The sequence below is a fragment of the Ilyonectria robusta genome, assembly GCF_021365365.1.
Source record: "Ilyonectria robusta strain PMI_751 chromosome Unknown BGZ61scaffold_74, whole genome shotgun sequence".
Classification (NCBI taxonomy): Eukaryota; Fungi; Ascomycota; class Sordariomycetes; order Hypocreales; family Nectriaceae; genus Ilyonectria; species Ilyonectria robusta.
Window position 1 is genome coordinate 17,142 of NW_025764508.1, and position 12,819 is coordinate 29,960.

At 49.7% G+C, this 12,819-nt stretch overlaps 5 protein-coding genes across 5 annotated transcripts; 3 read left to right on the forward strand and 2 right to left on the reverse strand.

Annotated features, from left to right (window-relative positions):
* Nucleotides 1-2,281: 2,281 nt before the first annotated feature.
* BGZ61DRAFT_487414 (uncharacterized protein) lies at nucleotides 2,282-3,445 on the reverse strand (the record flags this gene model as incomplete). Its single annotated transcript, XM_046249966.1, has 2 exons — nucleotides 2,282-2,531; nucleotides 2,601-3,445. 2 exons carry the CDS (start codon nucleotides 3,443-3,445, stop codon nucleotides 2,282-2,284), a joined length of 1,095 nt encoding a protein of 364 aa, XP_046093870.1.
* Nucleotides 3,446-6,749: 3,304 nt separating this feature from the next.
* BGZ61DRAFT_575186 (uncharacterized protein) lies at nucleotides 6,750-8,100 on the forward strand (the record flags this gene model as incomplete). The annotated part of the gene is made up of 4 exons (XM_046256183.1): nucleotides 6,750-6,872; nucleotides 7,038-7,452; nucleotides 7,518-7,700; nucleotides 7,763-8,100. The coding sequence occupies 4 exons, from the start codon at nucleotides 6,750-6,752 to the stop codon at nucleotides 8,098-8,100; spliced, it is 1,059 nt and encodes a 352-aa protein (XP_046093871.1).
* Nucleotides 8,101-9,115: 1,015 nt separating this feature from the next.
* BGZ61DRAFT_487416 (uncharacterized protein) lies at nucleotides 9,116-11,011 on the reverse strand (the record flags this gene model as incomplete). The annotated part of the gene is made up of 2 exons (XM_046249967.1): nucleotides 9,116-9,453; nucleotides 9,514-11,011. The coding sequence occupies 2 exons, from the start codon at nucleotides 11,009-11,011 to the stop codon at nucleotides 9,116-9,118; spliced, it is 1,836 nt and encodes a 611-aa protein (XP_046093872.1).
* A 393-nt stretch (nucleotides 11,012-11,404) lies between these two features.
* BGZ61DRAFT_500780 (NADH-ubiquinone oxidoreductase 19.3 kDa subunit, mitochondrial) lies at nucleotides 11,405-12,111 on the forward strand (the record flags this gene model as incomplete). The annotated part of the gene is made up of 2 exons (XM_046251608.1): nucleotides 11,405-11,583; nucleotides 11,661-12,111. 2 exons carry the CDS (start codon nucleotides 11,405-11,407, stop codon nucleotides 12,109-12,111), a joined length of 630 nt encoding a protein of 209 aa, XP_046093873.1.
* Nucleotides 12,112-12,218: 107 nt separating this feature from the next.
* BGZ61DRAFT_374579 (NmrA family protein) lies at nucleotides 12,219-12,485 on the forward strand (the record flags this gene model as incomplete). The annotated part of the gene is made up of 1 exon (XM_046242345.1): nucleotides 12,219-12,485. One exon carries the CDS (start codon nucleotides 12,219-12,221, stop codon nucleotides 12,483-12,485), a length of 267 nt encoding a protein of 88 aa, XP_046093874.1.
* Between the last annotated feature and the right edge of the window lie 334 nt (nucleotides 12,486-12,819).

The following is a 12,819-nucleotide window of genomic DNA, read 5'->3' on the forward strand; positions in this document are numbered from 1 at the left end:
TATGTAACTAGCCTGGAATATTGATTCGGCGAATTTCTTAACCGATGTTCCGCTGATATGGTGCAGTCTTCATCTATTCTGGATGATACGTTAGGTGTTGTTTCTAGAGGGTGTCAGGGAACATCTTGCGGGAGAGCTTCCCGACGCAACAGTATGCCCAATTTACGAAAGCTGACGGAATCGGAGGATAAGATAATTATTAAATATATCCTCAACCTAAATAGGTGATTATTTCCTCTCTAGCTTTATAATATAAAAGATATAGCTAATTAACTGCTTGCTAACTGTAACTTACCTCTAGTTAGTAAATACTAAGCCTCGAACTTTATTAAGTAATAACTAGAAATTAAGATGTATTATATACTTATATATAATATTAAAGGGCTAAATATAAATATTAAAGGATTATTTAAAGGTAGTTTTATTTTAAAAAGAATATTATTATAATATAGAATATTAAAAAGCTAGATATTTATAGTTTAAGTAAAATACAATTTATAATTAATATTATTTTAAGTGGAATAATTATAATAAGTAATAAATAATATAAAAACTAAAAATAGCTTAAGAAGAAAATAAAAAATAAAATACTATAAATTTTATAAGTTAAGTTATTTTTTATTGTAATATAATTCTAACTATATAAAGAGATAGCTGCTTTAATCTCCTTAAATACCTCACACCCGCCGAATCTCGCAGACAATTCCGCTCACAACCCAGGCTGTGCACCAAGTCCCTTTTGAGTAGTCCCAACTAGAAACACTCATGCCCTGATCGTTACTCAGGCTGCCCGCCTGGTTCTTCCGCTCGATTATCTGTTTCACGTTGCCTCAGTTGACGCCGCTAACCCGTCTGCCAAGTCCAATCCTGCCGAAACCTCCGTCCGTCGAATCCTCGGCATTTACACTGCCCAACTGTTCGACCGGTTCCTGGCACTCTCATTTCCTAGCGAGCAGCATCTGCATATGATAACTGGATTTGGCTCTCGCGTTGGAGGGTTCGCAACTGCCGGCCTACCGGTCGGAGGACTAAGCTGGAGCGGCGGGGACTCGGACTCGGCACCGCAGCCTCTGGGATGCTTGGATACCACACGCCCGGATAGACTGGGACAGCGGTTACTTAGCGGTCGAGACTCTCATTGGGCTGTACATACCATGGAGCCCCCCCAGGCCCGCCTAGTCTCTCAGATTAATGTCCAGGCCCTCACTGCATCTAGGATTACGGTCGAGCTCTTCCTCTACGAGTGGCTTCGCTGATCGCAGCGAGAATTCGTTCGGGGGTAGCATTGTAAAGCAGAGGAGCTAGCCAAGAGGGTGGCCCGTCTCGCTGCCGAGGAGATCGCACGGGCATATCATCAGCACCTCGTTGCTGAACCTGCGGTCGTACTGGAGTCGGGTCCAGCCACGTGCTGGGATCACTGCGTTACGAAGTCTTACTAAAACAATAAGTGGGACTTGATTCAAAACAATAAGTGGGAATCATACCAAAACAAGAAATAGCTCCGAATTGGGCGGGATTTGTTATTTTCCTCCCCCAGCCTCCCTGCTTCTTCCCGTCCGCCCAACCACCGCCCTTGGGCCTTTGTGCCCTCGGCAGGGATTCCCCCCCCGCCCCCCCAAAAAAGCATAAAAAATTATTACCTAGATTACAAGCTTTATACTGTAGTACAAATAGAGAACTGTTTTGGGGTTTCAGAGTGGTCAGTCCCCCCAATTGATCCCTGTTTCCTCCCCTACCCCCGTCCAAGCGATTTCCTCCGCTTTCTCCCATCCCGCCCACAATCAAAGTTGCCTGTTTGATACCCGACCACCAGAGACTCTCAACATCGAAAATACAATGAGAAACGTGTGAAATGGGTTCTCAGGGCGAAAAGTGAGATTCATACTGGTTCGAGCCGCGCTCCGTGGTTCAAGCGGCGTGTGAGAACGCCAATGAATATGGTCACCCACCGTCCCGGAAGTGCAAGAAAAGCGAAAGCCATAAACATCTTGAACCCTCTCAGACAACGGAATTAGAGGTGTGGAACAAAATATAATTTTGCAACAAGATGACGCTCTGGCTTTGCGCTTTTCTTTCGCTTTTGTCCCATTTCTTGTTGCCACACCCCGCTCCCGCTAGGTGTTTGTGTATGCAAAACGTATGCGTGAATGTATCCAGACGAATGGGTGCGGACGATTTCCTGCTTATCTTCTCTTGTCGTCTACACTCTGCTCGAATCTCTTTCGGAACTTCCCCTAGGGTAAGACACGGGTTTCAAGCAGGGTACCCGTAAAAGCATTGTTCACACCGGACCTGCGTAGTACTCCAGACCCCGCTTCTTGAGCTGCTTGGCCTTGGGAGGTGATCGTCTCTTTCGGTTGCATTCCTCTTCCTCGATAACAGGCACCGCGGCAGGGATGAACTCGACGCCGCGGTTGCGGCTGTTGGGCCGGGCGTGAAGCTTGCGGTGAATATTGAGGTTGTCTTGGCGGTTGAACCGATCTTTACCGCAGAACTCGCATGAGAAACGGTTGGGGCCTTCTCCGTGAGAACTGCATAATCTGTTAGTTCAATGGGCTTCGGCGATGATGATGAGTCATAGAACATATCCGAAAACTTACGTTTGCTTGTGTCGTTTGAGGTGCTCTGTACGTCGGAACGCCTTGTGGCAACTGGGATAATCACACTTGCACATAGCCCTCTGGACCACATCCACAGGGGCAGAGTCGGGCTTGACGGATGGCTTCCTAGTTGTTCGGATCTGAGCATAGCGAAGCTCGGTCGTGTTGCGCTGAATTTTGTTCACCATCATCTTCCGCTGAGCTCGCATCTGCTTTGGCGAAGTCGGGTCGTGGAAGTGACAGGGAGACATTGACTGGTGGTCGATGTCAAGCACCTCGTAGTTGCCGGGAAACTGCTCTTCTCGGGGGAAGGAGATCAAGCTGTCGCTGGGGCAGGACCAGGATGAGTAGGTATCAGCGGCCTCGGAACCCGAGAGCATCTGGGTGGGCGTCATCATGAAGGAGGTAGCGCCAATGACAGTCTCAGGAAAGCTGCCATACATGTCAAAGGAGTTCGATGGTGTTAAAGAACCCATAGAGCCGTTCTGTTCCAAGTTCATCTCCGTGTAGTCGAAGCTCGTGGGCTCCCCCTTCACGGGAGTGTTGGGTGGGGTGTTGGGGAAAGGCATGAAATTGCCCATTGTTGACGGAAGAGCCAATTCAACACGATGAGAGCCGTTGCTGTAGGAGCTGTCAAATTCCATGGTTGACAACTCGTGGGGGCTGCAGGACACGGCAGTAGCGGCTGGAAGTGTTTTGTGTCGAGGTGTAGGAGTGAAAGGGTCGTAAGAAGAGGAGGCGGAGGAGACGCTTGTGGAGGTGAAAGGGTATGGCATGGGCTGACTGTACAAACTGAAGCTGCCGTCCATATCGAACCGGAAGTCCGACTTGAATTGAAGGACCATTGTGAAGAGGGATTTTATGTGTATGATCGAAGGAATAAGGTAGTTTGTGTAAGTGTTGTGTGCGGATTCTTCGAGTCCAACAAAGAGACGTGATGCAACAATGTTCAAGATCCGTTCCGAAGAAGACTGAAAGGAATCTCCTCAAACAGCTGCCCACATCCAAACTACTGCAAGTCGTAGTGGTGATTCTTGTCGATAATGATTTTTTATTCAAGAAGACGGACCGCAGCTTGAAGATATACCGTCGAGATTGAATGAATAGTGGAGGAAAATGCTGAGGACACTGAGACATACAAGCCGTAAATCCAACCCTGGTAGATTGCAAAATGGTGGTACTGACACAAAGGGAAAGAGATAGAGAGATGTAGTCTACCCGGTGGGTTGATCTAGCCTGCGGACGTTAGACTCTCCTCTCTCCTCGCCGGAGAGGTGGTGTCAAAACCGGAACTTCGTCAAAAAAGGGCCAGAAATCTCCACTTTAAAAAAATGGGTAGTATTGTCTGGCTTATTTTGTCATTCTGTATAATTCTAACTTGGTGGACAGTCAGTATGCATGTGGCGCGGTTAAGGGTTTCAATACCACCTCTCCGGTGAGGAGAGGTGAGAGTCTAACGTCCGCCGGCCACTTTGATTAGCCCACTGGGTTTTAGTGTGGAATGTGGTCGATTAAGCAGGGCGGTTCAAGCGAGAGGCGCGTAGCCCCACCGTAGGCGAGCTATTGCTCGAGCTACTGCTCGTATAGGCTGATGTTTTGGAGGGATTGATATCGTCATACGAGCATGGGAATGCATCTGTGGAGCGAAAGGGCTCACGCCCAAGCAAGAAGCCAGATCGAGGCCCTGCATAAACTGGGGAGTTAGCTAGATCTGACGCGAGCCTCCTCTATCTTCTTCTCCCCCAGATTGTAAGGGCGCTGGGGCAACTAGCGAGCCTATAAAGATGTGTCCGGGCGCGTCTGTGGGGGACAAGTGATGGAATAGAGGTGATGGACCTCGAAGGTTGATGCTAGATATTCCTAATGGAGCCAGGGTCGCAACCCGACTCCATCCTACGGCTCTTCCCGCGGATTTATGATCGCCTAGTGATCCTTGCACTCTTGCACGAACCGCTCCGGCCATGTGTCACCCCTGAATCCACTGAAGTTGAGTGGATTGCAACCCTGAATGGAGCCGACGGAATGTGACAAGAACTCAGAACAGACAGCGATGTAACACTACCGACTAAAACACCGTGAACGCAAGACAGGGCCATCTCGCTAAGAGGATCAGTCAGGGCCAGATTGTGCCTTTTTCCTACCTCCGTAACGCGTTTTACGTCTCACTGTCGCGAGGGATAATTCTCCATCCAAGCTAATCCTTGTGGGTTCGGAGGCCCAGCTTGCAGCTCTCGGAGAAAGGCAAGAAGCGAGGTATAGTTCTATCTCTTATAGGCAGGGGCTTTTCCGTTCAAATCGGAGACGTTTTTTTTTTTGCTTACGCACTGCGTAGAAAGACCCCTTGTCGAGTCGCTTAGGGGATTTCAGTCAAGTTAAATTACACTCTCCAGCATTGTCAAGGTTAGTGGTTGGCTCTGATCAGGAGGGAGAGCGATTATCGTGGTGGAAAGTGGGGCCGGACGTACCGACTCAGAGTTTGTACGGGAGCATTGGGGCCAACTTCCATAATGAATGTCGACGTCAACCGTATGACGTGTTGGATTAAATGCATTGAGGATGAGGATGAGGTTTCTAAGTGCCATGACTTTCCCTCGAGGTCTATCTTCTCATCAGTGTGAAGAAAAGGTACGATGCATGCGAGAAACCGGACTCAACGGTGGCTAGTGTAGGGTTGGCCCATAGGCGAGGAAAGATATCACGGACGTCGGCGAGATTCCAGATTGCCGTGACGGGGTAATGCAAAATTCTTCGTCCAGCTGCACTATGTGTTGCGACAGGGGTGATCTAGACGCAGACTTTGTGTCCCGCGGCTTCCCGTCTCTTCATCGCAGTCCGTAAAGCTCGCGATATTGTTGGAGTGACTAGATACGCCGGATCTTCCGACAGCATCCCGCTGGAAAGTTGTTTAACGTGGTTGAGAGGCCCTGCTGTCAAAGGACCGGTAATCTAGTGCAGTCGAGATCCGAAGACTCGGCGCTTATGACCGTTTGCAGGAACAGACGCGCGTCTCGATCGTTGCCAAAGCTCCAGCGCAGGCTGGGATGGTGGGCCATCCTGGTTTGAGGGGAAGGACCTGGTTACCTCATGGCACTCGATCACCTATGAACATACGGAGGGACCTTTTAATGTCGCAATCAAGCTACAGAAAAGGGAATGATCACTCCTCTTGCCGGTCGCGTTATTATGGTCCATATCTCCGTCTAACATTTAAAAGTCTTATCCAGAAGAAAAAGAACCTTGGTGAGTCAACTAATCATTAGGTACCTTACCTTAGGTACGAGGGTAAGAATACTAAGTACACTAAGTACTTCCTGATTCTATAAGCCCTAAAGGATAGCAGGTTACAGCGACCGCTAGATCCTGACCAGCAGCAACTACTACCCCAGAAGTTACAGCGGCCGTAGCAGATAACTCAATAAGACTGTTACAGCCTCGTGTGTCTTAGGTAACTGATAGGGATAAATAGATGTGGCGCTACTAGTGCTTGGATAAGACTTTTGAAAGAGTCCTCTATAGTACCCTGTGAGGTTGTGAAATCAAGAACCTTGGTGACAGTCAATCTTACTGTGAGGCAAGTTCACATGTGTGTGTTACTATCGACTTTGGAAATCACACTGTCTTGTTCCAATCGAGCCCAAACCCAGGATCAACTCTTGAAAAAATACAAGACAAAATGCCTTGATCCCAAGCGATAAGATAGCCCCGAGGAAAGCTCCGGCAGCGGGAGCAAGATCTTACCACGGGCTAATCTGGAATTTGAGCTAACGCCTAATTTGTCCTCGTTCCATAGCTGGTTTGTATTAATCTGCATTTCTTTTCCCGGTTCGGTATAGCTGCAGTTACCTTCGATATTATTGGTGAAGCGCTACGTAATACAAAGTTGACAGCTGGTGCAACTCCGAAACACGGAGCTGAAATAGGCACGTGAGAGAGGTTCGAGTCCTTGCTCACCTGTGTATATCCGGCATAATCGCAGATTTCAATTTCAATTTGTGTGGGTATTAGGGCAATGCATCTCCACGGTCTGCATTCTGATCCACGCCTTCTTATCCGCTCGTACGTGTCATCTACTTCCTGTCATATTGTCTCTGCTTTCAACTCCATACCTCGCCTTTAAACCCCGATTCTTTTGACGAATCCAACACCACGATGGATATGGATATAGACGAGACGACCTTGCGTCTAGTTATCGAGCTTCAGCTACAAGACATTGAGAGCCTTGCCGTGTCCACCAAGGGTAAGCAGCGCGAGGGACAGCAACCAGACAGTATCGTGGCAACAGATGCCTAGAAGGAGGAGCTCGAACTCGTTCGGCAAACTGCTCACGATGCTATGCTGTGTCGAAGCATCGCTGATGCCGTCCGTCAAGATGGCGATGCCATCACGCTATTTGAGTCGAACGAGCAGCAGGCACGTGAGGATAGGCTCACTGCATAGCGAGTACATGCCGGCGGAAGTGTTAATAACACGCTGGGTCGTTCGCGAAGTAACTCCATGCAGAGTTCCCTTTCGCACGTGGACAATGAGTTGTTTGAGAAAATGCTCGCTCTCAGCGTGCGTGACGAGCCAGGAGAGTCATCGCAATGGGCTGCCTCGAGAAAACAGGAACTGGGTCAGTGTGACGTCTGCACCGAACAACGCACAGCCCATCTTATCACCGAGCTACCCTGCGATCACAAGTACTGTCAAGATTGCGTCGTCCGGCTCTACACCGACGCCTTGACCGGCGAGTCTCTCTTTCCACCACGCTGTTGCAGACAACCAATCCCAATTGATCTCGCCAAGCCTCTACTCCCTCCGAGGCTTGTTGGCAGGTTCAGGGCCAAAGAGCAGGAGTTGAACACTCCTAACCGTACATATTGCTACAGGCCTGCTTGCTCGACATTTATCTCAGTTCAATTTTTGTCGCCGACAAAGATACATGTCCCAACTGCAAAGCGACGACTTGTGTGACTTGCAAAGCTGCCGCGCATCAGGGCGAGGACTGTCCAAGTGACGAGACTACTCAGCAGCTTCCAGAACTCGCCCAGCAGCAAAGTTGGCGACAATGCTACTCCTGTCATCGGCTTGTGGAGTTAAATCTCGGCTGCAATCACATCAGTAAATCCGCCCCTCCTTCGTTCAGCTCTGAGAAGTAAGTGTGGCTGACTTTCATGTCGCAGCTTGCAAGTGCAAAGCCGAATTCTGTTACGAGTGCGGACGCAGGTGGAAGACGTGCCGCTGTGAGCACTTTCGCGAAGACAGGCTGATTGCTCGCGCCGATGCAATCATCGATCGAGACCCCCATGCTGCAAACTTGACCGGTCAGCCCCGAGAAGAAAGGCGACGACGAGAGATGCGTAATTTGGTTCAGAACTACGAGTGTTACCATCGGAATTGGACGTATCGTGGCGGCGGGCACCAGTGTGAGGAATGCCACGACTGGCTTCCCAATTACATTTTTGAGTGCAGACAGTGTCGTATTCAGGCGTGCAACAGATGTCGCCACAATCGCCTATGAGGTTTTGTCAATGGGACTTCGAATAGTGGGCTAGAACTTGGAAGAAGAAATGGAACAAGGATGAATAAACAAAAAGATCAAACATACTGACGCTACAGGAACCGCAATGTATATCAAACCTAGTACTCCATGAATGTCGATACTACCGCCATGGAAGACCTGAAAGAACGCCTCGAGATCGTCCGCATGATTTATATGAGGACAAATCCCGTATCTGCACACCGTCAATTTACTTGGAACACAACACAGATGGAAGGTGATGTTTTACCAGAACGGCAGTTTGAGTCCAAGGACGCCATATTGCAAGGTTGAACCTTCTGGTAGCCCACTGAATGAGCCGTCCTGGCAGCTATTAAGAAGTAGTGTGCCTATATCGCCGAGGTGAACAACCGCGCTGTGCTGGCAATTATTCCAGCGGTTGAACAAGTTTACATAGAATATCCCGACTATTGAGACTCACCTGAAGAGGAGGAATATAAGGGCTTTAAGAATCTCAACCACCTCGTTAACGCACCCGAGGGTAATATATAACCGCCCATTGAGCAGCTATTTGATATTCTTATGCATTGGGATTTTATTATGCACCAAGTCTCCCTCGACCGCACACCAGTAAATACTAATCAAGAATATCAGATCGCCAAGTGTGAGATATATCGCTCAGGCATCCTCAAGGGCCTTGAGCCTCTCGAATATCCTACTGAGCAGTAGGTATTGCCGGTGAATTTGAGATCCTTATGCGGCACGTCGACAGCCTCGAGGGGCATGAATGGATTTCGTTCCGGGAACAAACTGAGCGCCTGCTAATATAGGCAGGCTGGAAACTGAATGGTATCTTAGTATTGTCTGAATCGATTCAGAGGAAGGTTCATATGGGACCAACTATCCTCGATTAGGTAGGTAAGGCTATTGGTCCTCTGTATAAGGTAGGATATAGCAGGGGGGCGGGGTTTTGTTTTGCAGTGTGGATGCTCGTGAAACTCCCAAAGTATGATTCCAGACTAAACTATCAAAATATTTACAAGGCGCCTCTCGGTTTAGTAGTAGCAGCTGTATTGGCCGAACCATGCTGCAGCATGAACTCGTGAAAAACTTGGAGATCATACTCTGCAGTACATTGCAGGTATTTCGAGCGCCTTCCTTCTTCCGTGTTGCAAACTTCGACAATCCTTCTTGATATCAAGGCAAACTCCGGGGAATACTTCGCAACACCAAGCCAGCCTTGTTGGCCAGGAGCAACCTGATTAATGGCAATGGACCACAGACGCTCCCACCGATTTAACGCGCGCAACAAAACGGAACCAAAACTCCTTGGCAGCATATTAGCCCGGTAGTTGAAGAGTACAAACTGAAATGCTATTTTAATGGGGGTTAGTACAACTCATTCGGGTGACTCGATGGCAGTCCAATACGCACCTCCAATAGCAGCATAGAGATGGAAAACGGTCAGACTTTGGTAAGCAGCAGTTGAGTTATCCTCCCAATAGTCATCTAACAAAGCTGCCACTATATCCTTCATGGATGGAGATTGCAAAAGCGGTTCTCCTTCGTTCTGCTCTGCTGCAAAGCTTGTTGAAGAGTCGGCATCCCACAACTCATCTCGGCAAGGGAGATCGCCAGACATCTCCGACACCGTCGTATTCGGTGGGCTATTGCAAAAAAGAGCCAGCAGTCCATCGGTGAAGAAAGCCCATGCCACGAGTCTGGTGCATGACTCTCGGTACGCAAAGGCATGCCAGTCGGTCTTCAGCGTTGGCGAGTAGGGTTTGCTATTTAACATGCCTAGTCTTCTCAAAGCGTCCACGAGTGCTGGTTGTCGTTTAGTAATAGCTCTTTGACGAGTGTCACCGTCGTTTACGCCGATTTGGAGGATGATCATCAGGTACGCAGCTTGACACCCCTCAAGCGCTAGGCGAGATTGGTCTCGACCATGACATTGCTTCAGCCGTCTGAAGATATATTTCTCTGCCAGTTTCTGTATGACCCCCACGGCAGGAGCAAATTCCAAAGACTCTGCCGACTTATAGGAGTAGGCCAGGCCACATAGGGCGATTGCTAGGAGCAAACCGGGGTCTACCTTGCTCGGGTCGAAAGTCGGCCAGTGTATCATCCTAGCTAGCAGCTGCTGCCTGCGGAAGAAGAACGTTATGAGCCTATGGAAACTGGTGCAAGTAAAGAACGCATTGAAAGAATCCTGGAAGGTAACGTGCTGAAAGTTTGACTCGCTGTCGATCAATTGCTGAAGGTCGGCTTCCAAGAGACAGACTTGTGCTGCGAGGCCGTCGTTTGGAGTAGCAGGCAGCGTTATGGCTACATCTCCAAAAGATCCAGTGTCATAAATACCATCGCAATCCAAGCCGAAAGATGGATCGATGAAGCTCAAAAACAAAAGCTGCGGGTCGATGGTGTCATGGCCTGCGTTGTTGACGGAACACTGATCCCAGGCCGCTGGCGTCGCTGGATCACGTTCCGGTTCTCCAGCAACCAGCACATCGTTGACAAAATTCACCCTTGGGTCAGTGCAGTTAAGCAGGAAACGTAACCCGGAGAAGGTCCCGGTGAGTTGTGGACGGTCTTTATTCTGGCCGGATCCCCGTAAGTGCGCTGGATCCGTGCAAAGACGTGCGTAGGAGCAAGCCAGATTTCGGGAGGAGCATCTCTGGCACGGTATCTTCGCATTGCACGAGACCTTGATACGCGAACATGCGTCACAGGCGTGTAACTTCCTACCGCGCCTCGCTTCTGGCGGCAGAGGGCGATTCCCCTTAGCTGGGCAGTTCTTTGCGTGCCGTCGAGCGCCGTCCACCCGACCAAAGGTTCGGTTGCAGAAAGGGCATGCGGTCCGGTCAATTGAATTGGCGTGCGCAAACGGAAGTCGACAGATCAGACACTCGGAAGCCTCCGGTGAAGCCATGTCTCGGATCGGCTCTGGTGACGTGAGCAGTGGATGAGTCGAGACAGTGTCAAATTCGATGAGTGTTTTTCCCGACGCTAGAAGACATCACAGTGGGGCAACCAAACAAACGGGGGATGACGATGTGTGAATTTCCCGATATCCATCTCCACCTGCTGGCTGCTCGTGTAGAACGTATAAATAGGGATATCAGGATCACGTTTGGGGGCTTATATTCCTCGCGTTTTTCAGGTCGGGCGTGGGAGTGTATCCAGCCATGTTTCTCTCGAAGGCAACGAATCGTCAGTACACCCACAAGGCATCGCTCACCCAAGCATCACACTCACTCACTCACTCACTCACTCACTCACTCACTCACTCACTCACTCACTAATCATGATATATTTAGCCAAAATGATTGTACCAGTGCGTCACCTTGTAGCCGCACGACTCATCTCGTACCCAAACTCGATCGTTCATTCCAGCCCTCGCGATCGTCGGCCCTACTCAGATGCGGTGCGCGAGAAGACAAGTTCGACCACACAAGTCATACCTCGAGAGCTTAAACCAACTAGCCTCGTAGAACATGTTCTGTACGAACCCCTTGATACTGCCAGATCAAATCCAACAAGGACGAGAATTCTGACCGAAATCGTCTTCAATAATTCAGGACCAGGATGGACCAACTTGTCAACTGGGCAAGGAATGGCTCCATGTGGCCGCTGTCGTTTGGCCTCGCGTGCTGCAGTATCGAGATGATGCACGCTTCGATGCCACGATACGACCAAGACCGCTTGGGAATCATCTTTCGCGCCTCTCCCCGCCAAGCCGATGTCATGATTGTTGCTGGCACCGTCACGAATAAGATGGCCCCAGCGGTTCGGCAGTGCTACGACCAGATGCCCGATCCGAAGTGGGTAATCAGCATGGGCAGCTGTGCAAATAGTGGCGGGTACTACCATTACAGCTACAGTGTCGTCAAGGGCGTGGACCGGATTATACCCGTCGACATTTACGTGCCCGGTTGTCCGCCGACGTCCGAGGCGCTGTTGTATGGTGTATTTCAGCTTCAGAACAAGATACGGCGGTCGAGGACAACTAGAATGTGGTATCGCAAATAGTAGACACGGTGCCATGTTGGGCCGAGAAGAATTGGATTGAGTCTCGAGTTCAGCAACATCGAGCCTTTCTTCCCATCTCCCATCACTAGATCCGAAAATTTTCCAACATGTCTTCGCTTAGGACGATTCTCATCGTTGGCGCTATGGGTGCGCAGGGCATGCCGGTCGTTCATGCCCTCGCTCAGTCGGGCCGTTACGCAGTCCAAACCATGACACGCTCGGCAGAGTCACACCCTGCCAAGGAGATTGCATCGCTGCCCAACATCTCGCTTTGCGTCGGTGACTGTTTGGACGTGATGGACCTAAACCGTGCCTTCAAAGGTGTCCACAGTGCGTTCATCAACACCAATGGGCGCAGTACAACTGACAGCTGAGTTTGACAACCACCGGGCAAGATCTCGTTGGACAAGGTCCTTGTGGTATTCGACGATCTCCATCTAGTAATGGTTTTTTGGGACTCGAAAACAGCCTTGCTCCTCGAGAAAGGCAAAGTCTTGAAGAGAGATGGCGTGGATATTGGCGAGGGTGATGAAAGGGTGGCAGAAGTAAACGCTCTCGGTGTCGGACGCTGTTTAGTAGCTCGCGGGATGTCCATCATCGACAGGGATCGTCGGTGGAGCTAGTGGATTTGTCGTCGGATTTTCAGACCGCAAACCATTTTGCGAAGCTGTCCATCGTTGTGGTCAGCAAGGTTGGTGCATGTTTTTG